A 12,234-nucleotide genomic window follows, 5' to 3' on the forward strand; every position below is an offset into this window, starting at 1 on the left:
AATACACATTTTTATTATTATTTATACAAAATGTATGGAATGCATTCACAATTTGAAGTCGGCATGAAATGGAATGTCTTTTTTCCATATTGTAACGAATATCCAAGTGACACTGCTTCTTAAACGAAAAATTGTTGGGATCGTTGTGGTTTGCTGTTGTTGTGATCTCTTGCAAGTGAAAGGTTGTCCCGCATGTCAAAATAATCATATTTTTTTTGTTTTCTTTAAGCTGCATGTTCAGAATTTACAGGAATCTATGCTTTCTATCACTGGTACTCAACCAGGGCACCGGGGGCCTCAAAAAGTTTTAAAATAGTTATTCAAATAAGCTAAAAAAGCTTACAATCAAAATATTTCTTATTTTAAATTATTCCAGCAGCTGCTTTTCTTTTCTTTGAAAAAGCACCCTACAAAAAAAAAAAAAAAAAAAAAAATACATTTTGTAAGTATATAGGGCAGGACTCACACTTGGAAAACCTGGACATAAGAGGTAGTATGATTTCTAGACCTGCAAAAGTCATACATTTTAAAATTCCTAAAGTGCCATGTGCATTATATTTTATTAAATCCCTATACTTAATACTTATCCAGTAAATCAAATTAAAAGAAAAAAAAGTTTTTGGAGGCCTTCGAATATTTTTGTGAACAATGTAAGAAGTCAGAAAGATTGAGAACCACAATTTTGTATTTATTTATTGATCGCAGATTCCCTGCCAACATGGCTCTTCTAATCTGATAAATTAAAAGTATGTTTAAATAGATTTTACTGCACAGAGCTCTGTAAGGTACTAGATGTCTTGGCTGTAGATCAAATCTGTAAATTGTCTGGTGAGTCAGAGAACAAGGAGCCAGTCAGGGTAACAGTGTTTTATGGTTTGTTGGAGCTTCAATGCAGTTCCATCCCAGAAGGCTATTTTCAGTCCCAAGGCCGGTTCCTTCACCCCTATGTCCTCTCTCTTTCCTACCCCTGCTGTGGTACTGGCCTTGGACTGACATGTCCCCACCCACCCCTTCACCCCAACAAGCTCACACACAGCTAATTCACAAGGACAGTGTAACCATGCCACAGGACCCAAACATGTTTATCACCAATTTTGGGAGACATGGGTGAATAAACATGATTTGAAATCTTATGTTCGCTCATTTATGAATGCATATAGAGCCAGCAGCAGCCTTGTAATTTCATGTGAGTTGATGCTGCTTAATCAGCACTGAGGGTGAATCAATCTGTGTGAGGAACACAGAAGGATTTTGATGTCATTTATTATCTGAAGTGACAGAAAAGGTCTCAGAGTTACTCCTCCTTCACTCTGGATATTAATAAATCAAGGTAGAAAATTTAGAAGCCTTTTACTAAAGATGAAATACAATTAGGATCTTTGAAGAAAAATATAAAAAGTGATTTTCAAAGAGAAGAAACCACAATTTGTATTTCCTTTTTGCATAAAATAAACACTTTTCTTATAACATTGCACTATTGCCATTCAACACAAATCATTTATATTATGTAACAAATCTGCCAAGATCTGTATAAATATATGTAAAAATACTTCTAAATTAGTGGTTCTCAACCAAATATGACTCAAAAATTATTTGATTATATTAAAAACATTATATTAAATGACTTCATTTAAATGCTAAAAAAAAATGTAAACTGAAATATTTCCCTCCTCAATAGCTATTATTTTTATTGGGGGAAAAAAACCCCCCCAAGAATTAAAATCTTATAAAATCACAAAATAGTGTTTAACTATTCAGTTCAATTGAAAAGATTGAGAACTATTGTACTAAAAGAAATGTCACTGGGATGTGATGAATTCTGGGAAAATGTGTGTCCCAGTATCGGTTTAATCACAAGATTTTGGTGTGCCCTCTTCCTGTGGTCGGTCTCTCTCTCTCTCTCTCTCTCTCTCTCTCTCTCTCTCTCTCTCTCTCTCTCTCTCTCTCTCTCTCTCTCTCTCTCTCTCTCTCTCTCTCTCTCTCTCTCTCTCTCTCTCTCTCTCACTCATATTCTGTATGTATGTTTAAGTGACTGGCAGCTATTTTGCATCTGAATCAGAGCAATAGCACAAACAGGTCTTTCAGTTTTAAAAATGGCTTTACCTCAGAACTTTTAAACTTTCTTGCTAAATGTTGTAGGGCAGTAGTACAAAGCATAGGAGTAGATGGACTGCAAGAACCCAGAGAACTAATACTAAATGGACAAATCCAGAAGACAGTAGAAAATAAACAGGTCCTGGATCCTGCAGCTTCTGAGCTCACCATTCCCCATGCAGACATGTAGAGGAGTCATGGATTCTGCCACTTGAGCCATGAGCAGTGGCAGTCAGAAGATTATTGGATCATGATTCTGACCTTGGTGCTGAAGCCACTGAACAAGCTCTTCCAGTCTTCCAGTGCTGTTCTCCTGTTCAGCCTCAGCCTTCATTTCAGATACACATGCCTTGCAAACAAGGCTCCCTGAGCCTCCACTTTTGTGACAAGACAAGTCCCATTCTTGGCCAAGAGAGCAGAGAGGTAAGAGCGGCCAGAGACTTTAAGGTTGAGAAGGTTTCTTTTTTTATATATATATATATATTTGGACAATTGATTCTAGAACCACTTTATGTATTATGCATATTTTTTACTTTTTATGTGGAATTATTGTAGTTTAGAAGGTCACTTGTTATTGTCTGACTATGTTTTGCTGTTCCACACAAATGAATGAGTGCTAAGGCAAGTCATGTATTGAAACTACATCAGCCTTTTCATAGATTTTTAACCTAGTTATAAAAATAGATGCATGAATTAAACATAATTTATCTGGAAGCTAACTTAGATTTTGATTTTATTAGCTGTTTAATGCAGGCGTTATTTGTGAGGACAAGTGTCAGTGTAATGAGGTTTTTTGATTATGAAAATTGCCTGACTTTAATTTCCATAAACAGATGAAATCTAGAAGATGTTTTTTTCCCTGCCGCTTGCTTTTAAGTCTTCTGTGGATATGTTTCTTCATTCTAATGGTACATAATGAGCAAGAGAAAGATTAACATAAATTAATTATCATTCTGCATCACTGGCCTTTGGTAGAATAAGTTCAAGGCTGTCTTAAACCAAGAAATTGTTTGATCCTGTATTTATATTTAAGAAATCATAATGTACATATGCAAAAATATTTATACCTGAGCTATAAAGAATGGTTTATATAGTTATGCTGTGAATAATATTTGTGTGTTCTTGTAATCTAATGCCTTAATTATTCTAATAAACACTAGTAAGAGTAATAAAAACTCACCGGAGCTTTGAGCAAATGACTAAACATTGGTCACATCTTTAGGGAAAAAATAATGAGATGAAGTTTGCTGCCTAGAGGGTGTTTACAAGTGTGAAGCATTAATGTTCTCCCTGCAGTGATGTGTACTCAGTGGATATCTCAGAGACTAAACATGGCTTCATTACTTCACCCACACTGAGTTACAGCCCACTCAGTTCCTGTCAGGAACATATGATAATATTTCTGCCTTACAGCGAGCTTTGTAAAAGGTTTCTACAATTAAATGAGGAGAATGGACTGAACATGTTTTGGTTTAACTGGCTGGTCTATGAAACGTACAATTGAGGTTGTTGATAACTCAGAGAAGCTTTACAGAACATCTTGGAATATGTGCTCATAAAATAAATATTTATATGCTGTTTTTCTTTGAATATTTTTTGTATTTTTTTGTATTTTTATTTTTTACAATTATGCAGCATTGAAATATAAAAACTGTGGAGACAGCAAAAACTTGAAAATGGCTGATGGCAACAGCCTTTAAGGTAGGATTTATCAGAAACATTTTAAAATCTTAGTGAAGGGTAAATTGGAACCAACCAATTATTTGTGATTTATAATTTTATTATATCTAAATCAAATTAATAATTATTCATATAATTGTACATTACCATTTAAAAGTTTCGGTCAGAATGATTTTTTTAATGTTTTTGAAAGTCTCTTATACTCACCAATTTGATCAAAAACTATTTATTTGACCAAAGTACAATAAAAACAATGTTCACTCATTAATCTACTCATTATCACGTGTATTATGTTCAGTTCTGTTTGAGTTTAGTTGTCCGGTGTTGTCAGTTTATGGATGTGTTGTATGTTACTCTGTTCTTGTGGATTATTCTGTGGATTCATTAAATATTGCCTTTTTGCCATTATCTTCATTTCCGATTTATACAACCGCCCTTGCGTTTATAAACCAAAATGGTTTAATTTACATGACAGTAAAATATTTTATAATTTAAAATAACTGTTTTCCATTTTAATATATTATAAAATATATTTGATTGCTGTGATGTCAAAGCTGAATTATCAGCAGCATCATTACTCCAGTCTTCAGTGTCACATGATCCTTCAGAAATCATTATAATATGCTGATTTGAGAACAGTTGTTCAGGATTCTCTGATGAATATAAAGTTAGAAAGAACAGCCTTTATAAAATAGAATATTTTGTAACAATGTAAATCTTTATTGTCAATTGAATTCCGCCTTGCTGAATAAAATTCTTGTTTAAAAAAAAAAAAAAACTTTTACAATTTTATTTCATTCTTAGGAGCAGGACACCATTAAAATCATGTTGATAATGTGACTGTGTAAAAGTGGTTTTGCTGCAGATGTGCAGCAGCAGGTGCTTTAAGTAAGGGATAAGAGGGGGGGGGGGGGAAGCAATACTTTAGCGGAAGCAATACGATTGTATTGCTTCCGCTAAAGAAAATAGTCTGTTCCGTCTCTACGGTTAGAATCCTGCGTCCATAGCAACGCTCTGTTTTTCATGGCAATGGTGTGTTATACTTAGCAGCGGCCTGTTATCAAGAAATAACAGACCGCATTCTACATTAGAATTCAACCAAGCCATGTAATAATCTGAAATATGTCATGAGAAAAGCACTTCGACAGAGACTTCAGTCATAATTCATGTTATAATCAATTGCCGTGATTAGATAAGCGTTTCAGACACCGGTTCACGCGGAAGCGTTCCCATAGCGTTCTGACGCAGTGTCTCGTTCCCTGTTCTCAGGGAACATAGGTTACAGTTGTAACCTGAGACGTTCCCTTTCGAAAGGGAACTCGCACTGTGTCAGAACGCTATGGGGAACGATCTACCCACGCTGCCATGCTGAGGGGAGTGCATGCCAAATTATGGCTGACAAAAACGTAAAAAAAACCCGGCAGTTCCACTGAAATGCCCAAAACACTCCCCCTTCAGGTCACATACTTAGCTGTCAGTGACAGTATTCCCTACGGCCACTGCCCAAGCTATAAGCCTCAAAGAGGCCTCCGATACAGTGAAGGCCTACCAAGGCTGCTCAAAGGCTTTGGAACCAACAACTCCCGTGGAAGGGGTTCCTTTAACACTAGAACTGCCATGGTGGTCATTTTGACCGTTTTGAATTTTATAACTTTGGTGAAAAAATAAATAAAATCCTGCTGGTACCTGACTTTTCCTAAAAGTGTCTGTATTTTCATTTAAAATGTTTTTCATGTAAATTACACATAAGGCAAAAAAACAAATGAACATATTTACCTATTTCGGCCATAGACGGTCAGATTGACCGCACTGAATTTCGCGGTATTATTATACATATACCAATATACACAACAATAAAATGTGGTAAAAAATATACAAAACATATTCCACAACAAATCATTTAAATGTAATGATATTCAGAACAGAACAAGAATGAAAAAATAACTAAACAAGCCAAAATGAAATAGGCTACTTTCAAGCGAAAGTGAAAGTAAGCGGCGTTGGGCTCACGTAACTCTCTAATTAGAATCAAAATGTTTCAACATTTGCGATGCATTTGGATGGTAAACTATTCTTTATTATAGGCTTTGTACTTCACTCACGTTCCAATATCGACGGAAAAAAATCATCCTCTTCCCCTACGAATTGTAGGCTACTACTGACTATATAAACAGAGCAGTGGAATTTTTATATGTTAGTTTGACTATTTTATTATTATATTTTATTATGGCTATAATGAACAGGCTGCGATGTCAAGATTGCAATGCTGGAATATGGTATGTGTGTGTGTGTGTGCGTGCGTGTGTGTGTGTGTGTGTGTGTGTGTGTGTGTGTGTGTGTGTGTGTGTGTGTAAGGCGCGGGCGCGATCGAACAGTGTAAACATGAAAACAGGCTACTCCGTCATTTTGTTCAGGGCATCTACGGATATTATTATTTATAGATGTATAAATAAACTTGTTTAAATATATAGTTTGGTGTTGTTTTGTTTTTAAAAGATATCCTAATACAATAAATGCATTAATCTCTCAATTGGGTATTTATCATTAAAGATATAGAGTTTGGAATCTAGCGGTCAAAATGACCGCTTGCAGCAGTTCTAGTAGTTATGGAATTCTGTCACTTCTAGTGTTAAGGGAATATAGGCAGGGGGTCCAAAGGAGTCCCGTCTAGTCACTTTCTGAGGGGGACATGAAGTCAACCCGACATGCCACCAGGGAGGCTGACCTGGTCTAAGTGGGGTACTCAGCAAAAGTGCTATCGACCCTTTAAAGCAAGGGGAGTACAATCTTGCGCTACCGTATTATCGAGGAGGCCTACTGTAAGGCCTACAGCTTCGACTTTCACGGACGTCAGCCCGGGCAGTGCTTTTTGAACAGAGTCTAGTATTACTTGCCTTACTTGTGGAGGCATCCGATAGTGAGGACTGCAGGTAGTGGCTGTAATAACTCACAGACTGGATCATAGAGACGGGCATCCTGAAGAGTAGGACTCAGCATAGCGCTTTCTAACCCTTGCAAACGAGGGGAGTGACTGTGGAGGCTGGGCACTCTGAAAGGGAACCTAATAAGGGGAGCGCCTCCAGCTCTAAGGTTTACATTGCCAACAGGCAGTGTACTCAGCAGAAGTGCTTTCGACCCTTTAAAGCAGCAGAAGTGCTTTCGACCCTTTAAAGCAAAGGGAGCACAATCTTACGCTACTGGACTATCGGGGAGGCCTATTGTAAGGCCTACAGCTCCGATGTCACGGGCGTCAGTCCAGGCAGTGCTTCGGCTCTAAGGGAGCATACTCCAACCCGAGTGGGAGGGAGTAACTAATCTGTCTGTACCTGAGCCTGGGTGGTGAAGGGTGATATCATACGAGCTATGGGTAGCAAAGTACTCTAAATAAAGACCCTAACAAGGGGACTACTATCAGCATGACACTGAGGAATGTATCAGGGTCGAGGCCTATTGTATTTTTACAAGACAGATTTTACATTCTCTACTAAACCCAAGGAAATGGAAGCCACAATAAGCGGCCAACGACATTCAACCTTATTACTTGGATTTTTTTATTCAAGGGGCTCAGCGGAATTTTTTTTTCAATTTTAAGGCCTAGCTGGATAAACTAGCTACAATACTCAGCTCTAAAGGGCGGAGGCCTGAGCAAAGAGCAAAGAGCAAAAGGCGGGCCTTGGCTAGACCACTCTTGTAGTAAGAAGAGGCCAGTACTAGGAACAACTAGATTTACAGGAGGAAATTATCCTGATGGGCTCTAGCTCTAAGGAGCCTACAATCAGATACTGAGAGGTTCGAGGTGAGAATGCTTAGCAAACCGCCACCAATTTCCTAGTTACTAAGCCTAAGCCAAAAATCGAGACACATAGTATATACACAAATATAAAGTAAAACTTCAGGGCCCTAATTTCACCATCCTATGAAAACCATATTTAACACCCCCTTAATACTTCCTAACAGGGAACCGTGGCCTATCATTCATCCTTACTAAAAACTCACATAAACAGAGAAGACCTACAGAGCTCAACCTGCTGCCCATGGAGCGATGGCCTGAACGACATTCACAAAATGGAGGCCTATCACCATAAGAGCACGAAAGAGCGCACTTACTACCAAACCCAACTCCAGACCTACAGGAGGGTTCCAAATTGAAGGAATAACTCATAATAGGTCCAGCCTCAGGCTGATGTAAGAAGCGCTTTGGGTGAGAGATTTAAATGCTTAAAATCTGTCAGCAGATCAGCCTGGTATGCTTGCAAAACCGTCATTGTGTGCAAGTCATCACCAGCCAGACCCGCCACCGTGTATGCCCTGCCATTTAAACGTGCTGTCACATTTTAGTGGCTTAAGAGGCAGGGCCGGAGCACTTGGTGTCAATGCCTTTTCAGCCGTGAGATATTTCGCGAACATTTTGTCAATTGGGGCATCGACACATACCCGTGTTCGCGGATCCCCTCAACATCAGCATAGTTCGCTGATGGCGATGAATGCGCGCTGAATACGGGTTCTTCCATGCCTTTCCGATCTCATTGTGTAGATCCGGCAGGAATGGAAGGCTCACGAAAGCTGGAGCTTTATGGCTGGAAAGAAACCATTCGTGAATCTGTCACGAGTGGTCTCTTCCCTCACGCGGTCCAACGACAGCAGAAGCCTTGTTGAAGTGCGTTCCATAACACTCAACAGCTTAACATACGCGGTGCAGGGTAGCTGTGAGGGTTTGGGGTGTAAATCCTCTTCACCCTCATCAGCCATCTCGTGCTCTCTTGGGCTGGTTGTTTTTATACACAGCAGAGCACTCACTGCTGGATCACTCATCCTGCAGCTCACTCTTGCGAGTCTCTGAAGGGCGTGAGAGATTAACAACTCTCTCAACCTCCTCAGCAAGCTCCCCCTGAAAAACCCCACGATTCCAGTCTCTGCTCTGCCTCAGCGTGAGCGGGACCTGAATCGCCTGGTACAGATGTCTGTCCCCCCCGAGAAGAAAGCAGACGAGAGTGGAGTTTTCTCAAGGGAAAAAAACTCAGTGGCATAAGCAGATCCCTCAGGAACTGATCGTGCATGCTCTGAGCCCAAACAATAAACACACAAGTTGTGTGTCATCAAGTATCAATATCTTAGATATGGATGCACACTCTTCCTGAAGCGTTTTTCACAAGCCATGATTACCTTTTTGAAGTTTCAGGTTTAAGCATAGAAACAAAACAGTCCCTGAAGACGAAAAGATGTTGACATGTTCACCAGGCTCCCCTTATATACTTCCGGGTCGCACTAGTGATGATATCATAGGCTGTCGCAGGCCAATAGGATTGCCATGATTAGATAAGTGTTTCTGATGCAGTGTGAGTGAAAAGACTTCTAATTGTGAAGTATATTCCTCCTCAGGTGCTGTCTCTGGGTGCAGATGTCCTTCCTGAGTATAAGCTGCAGGCTCCCCGTATCCACAAATGGACCATCTTACACTACAGCCCCTTCAAGGCAGTCTGGGACTGGGTCATCTTGCTGCTTGTCATCTATACAGCAATCTTCACACCTTATTCGGCTTCGTTTCTGCTCAGCGACGAAGAAGAGGCTGCCATGCAGCGCTGCGGTTACTCCTGCAGTCCACTCAACGTGGTGGACCTCATTGTGGATATCATGTTCGTAGTAGACATTGTGATTAACTTTCGCACAACCTACGTGAACAGCAACGACGAAGTGGTTAGTCAACCCGGACGGATAGCCATCTACTATTTTAAAGGCTGGTTCCTCATTGACATGGTGGCTGCCATTCCCTTCGACTTGCTCATTTATCGTTCAGGAGAAGAGGTGAGTGAGCTTATGGGTAATTCTGATTTTAAAAGTTGGCATGAATCGAAAATTGAGATAGTCTTTTACTTCCCTATTGTGACGTGCTGTATATCAACGGTGAAACTTCTCGAACAAGAAAAAATGTTGGGTGGGACTTGATATTATACTTGATACTTGATATTTTACTATGGTGACTTTAATATTCTGTCATAGATGCTAACAACCATCTCATTACCTTTTGATCGTTTTCATGTATTGGCAGACGACGACTCTGATTGGCCTACTGAAGACTGCTCGACTGCTGCGATTGGTGCGTGTGGCACGTAAACTCGATCGCTACTCTGAGTATGGAGCTGCGGTGCTTTTTCTCCTCATGTGCACCTTTGCGCTTATCGCCCACTGGCTGGCCTGCATCTGGTATGCTATTGGGAACGTGGAGAGGAACAGTCATTCTCGGATCGGTTGGCTTGAGTCTTTGGGTGATCAGCTGGGGAAGCCGTATAATATGTCAATACCTGGCTCAGGACCCTCGATTAAAGATAAATATGTCACTGCCCTCTACTTCACCTTCAGTAGCCTCACCAGCGTGGGCTTTGGAAACGTCTCCCCAAACACCAATTCTGAGAAGATCTTTTCTATCTGTGTCATGCTTATTGGAGGTTAGTCTTTATTATTGAATGTTAGTATGATTTACAGCTTTAACCCGCTATGACTGGATTATTTATTTTGAGAGAACTCAAAAACAAAATGTTTTCTATTTTAATTTTTAAAATATAGTTTGTTCCTGTGATAGCAAAGTTGAATTTTTCCAGTTTTCAGAAATCATTCTAATATAATATAATATAATATAATATAATATAATATAATATAATATAATATAATATAATATAATATAATATAATATAATATATACTTATCAATGTAAAAAATGTTTGTTAATATTTTGATGGCCCTACTGATAAAGAACCAATGATTGTATTAATCTTCCCAACTAATTATACTTTAGTGACTTACTTGTGAAATTTGGTGGAATTTTGAAGATTAAGTGGATAAATATTTATCTTTGGTTAATCTGAGGGGAATAAAATGCTTTGCTCTAAAATAAAATGTTTTTTGTTGTTTTATTTACAGCGCTGATGTATGCTAGTATATTTGGAAATGTGTCAGCCATCATCCAGAGGCTGTACTCTGGCACCGCACGTTACCACACTCAGATGCTGCGGGTTCGGGAATTTATCCGTTTCCACCAGATCCCCAACCCACTCAGGCAAAAACTGGAGGAGTACTTTCAGCATGCTTGGTCCTACACGAACGGCATTGACATGAATGCTGTGAGTCACAGATACAGAATGCCTTGTGAACACCTGAGCATACTCTATTTTTTCCCCACTCTCTTTATTCTTGCATACACACATGACAGGTGCTGTATCATTTATCACATTAGCCTGTTTTATCTCATTGCAGGTGCTGAAGGGGTTCCCAGAGTGCTTACAGGCAGACATCTGTTTGCATCTAAATCGTACATTGCTGCAGAACTGTAAAGCTTTCAAGGGTTCCACTAAAGGCTGCTTACGTGCTTTGGCTATGAAGTTCAAGACCACACATGCCCCACCAGGAGACACCTTAGTCCATGCTGGCGATGTGATTCCAGCGCTATACTTCATTTCCCGTGGCTCCATTGAGATCTTAAAGGGAGATGTGGTAGTGGCCATTTTAGGTAAAGGAAGAGATTTTGGGTCACAAAAACTGACATTGTGATGCATATTCCAAATTTTTTATTCCATGGACCACCCCAAAAAAACTTTTGACAGGGAAACCCTTTCCTAAAACATAAAGACAGATATGTATTTTCAACCTTAAAGACCCATTTAATAAAAATATTATAAATGTATGGAAAATATAATGGAAAATATAATGGAAAATATATACTTTATATTACATAGACACCTTTATATCCACCTTTAGAGTACTTTTAGATGTATACAAATGTGAAAGTGTTTTCTTTTATTGTATGAAATTTTTTTTTTTTTTTTAACTCAGAGACAAAGTCCAAGTACTCATCCTGAGAATTCAAAGGAGAAAACTGTTGTTGTGTAGCTCCACCGTGTGGACGTTTCTATTTTTTCTGTTATGTTTCTTTTAATGCCATGCAGCGCCATCTGTTGTTGATGCAAAATATTTGTTTCTGTTTTCTAAGGCTGAATTTGAAATAGCATACAGCATATTACTCTTACTGTTCATATGGGAAAAATAGTGAGAATTGTGTGGCAGTATGCTTTTATGAATTCAAAGTGTTTAGTGTTTGTTAACTGAGGGAAGATTCATTATGAGTCACATTTTGAGCGTTCTTTTAAAGCTTATGGTCAATATGGCTTCCCTTTGCTTATCCTCAGGCAAGAATGATATATTCGGAGAGCCCATTAACTTATTTGCACGTCCTGGAAAGTCAAGTTCTGATGTGAGAGCACTGACGTACTGTGACCTGCACAAAATCCACAGAGATGATGTACTGGAAGTCTTGGACATGTATCCAGAGTTCTCAGATTACTTCTGGAGCAACCTGGAGATCACTTTCAATTTGAGAGACGTAATCTCACACATGTCTCTGTAACTTGATAATAGGTTTACATTATAGTACATGCCAGAATAAGTGTGCTTTTAAACATTTGTTATCTC

General features: G+C 38.9%; 1 protein-coding gene across 1 annotated transcript in view; it reads left to right on the forward strand.

Annotated features, from left to right (window-relative positions):
* kcnh2a (potassium voltage-gated channel, subfamily H (eag-related), member 2a) overlaps positions 1-12,234 on the forward strand; it is a 45,008-nt gene that overhangs the window by 28,619 nt on the left and 4,155 nt on the right. Inside the window, exons 6-10 of the mRNA XM_079875831.1 lie at positions 9,154-9,576; positions 9,821-10,217; positions 10,690-10,889; positions 11,023-11,275; positions 11,952-12,145. Of these exons, the coding sequence (XP_079731957.1) occupies positions 9,154-9,576; positions 9,821-10,217; positions 10,690-10,889; positions 11,023-11,275; positions 11,952-12,145 (1,467 nt within the window). The remainder of the gene's footprint in view (positions 1-9,153; positions 9,577-9,820; positions 10,218-10,689; positions 10,890-11,022; positions 11,276-11,951; positions 12,146-12,234) is intronic.

The sequence above is a fragment of the Squalius cephalus genome (genome assembly GCF_949319135.1).
Source record: "Squalius cephalus genome assembly, chromosome: 7".
Lineage (NCBI taxonomy): Eukaryota > Metazoa > Chordata > Actinopteri > Cypriniformes > Leuciscidae > Squalius > Squalius cephalus.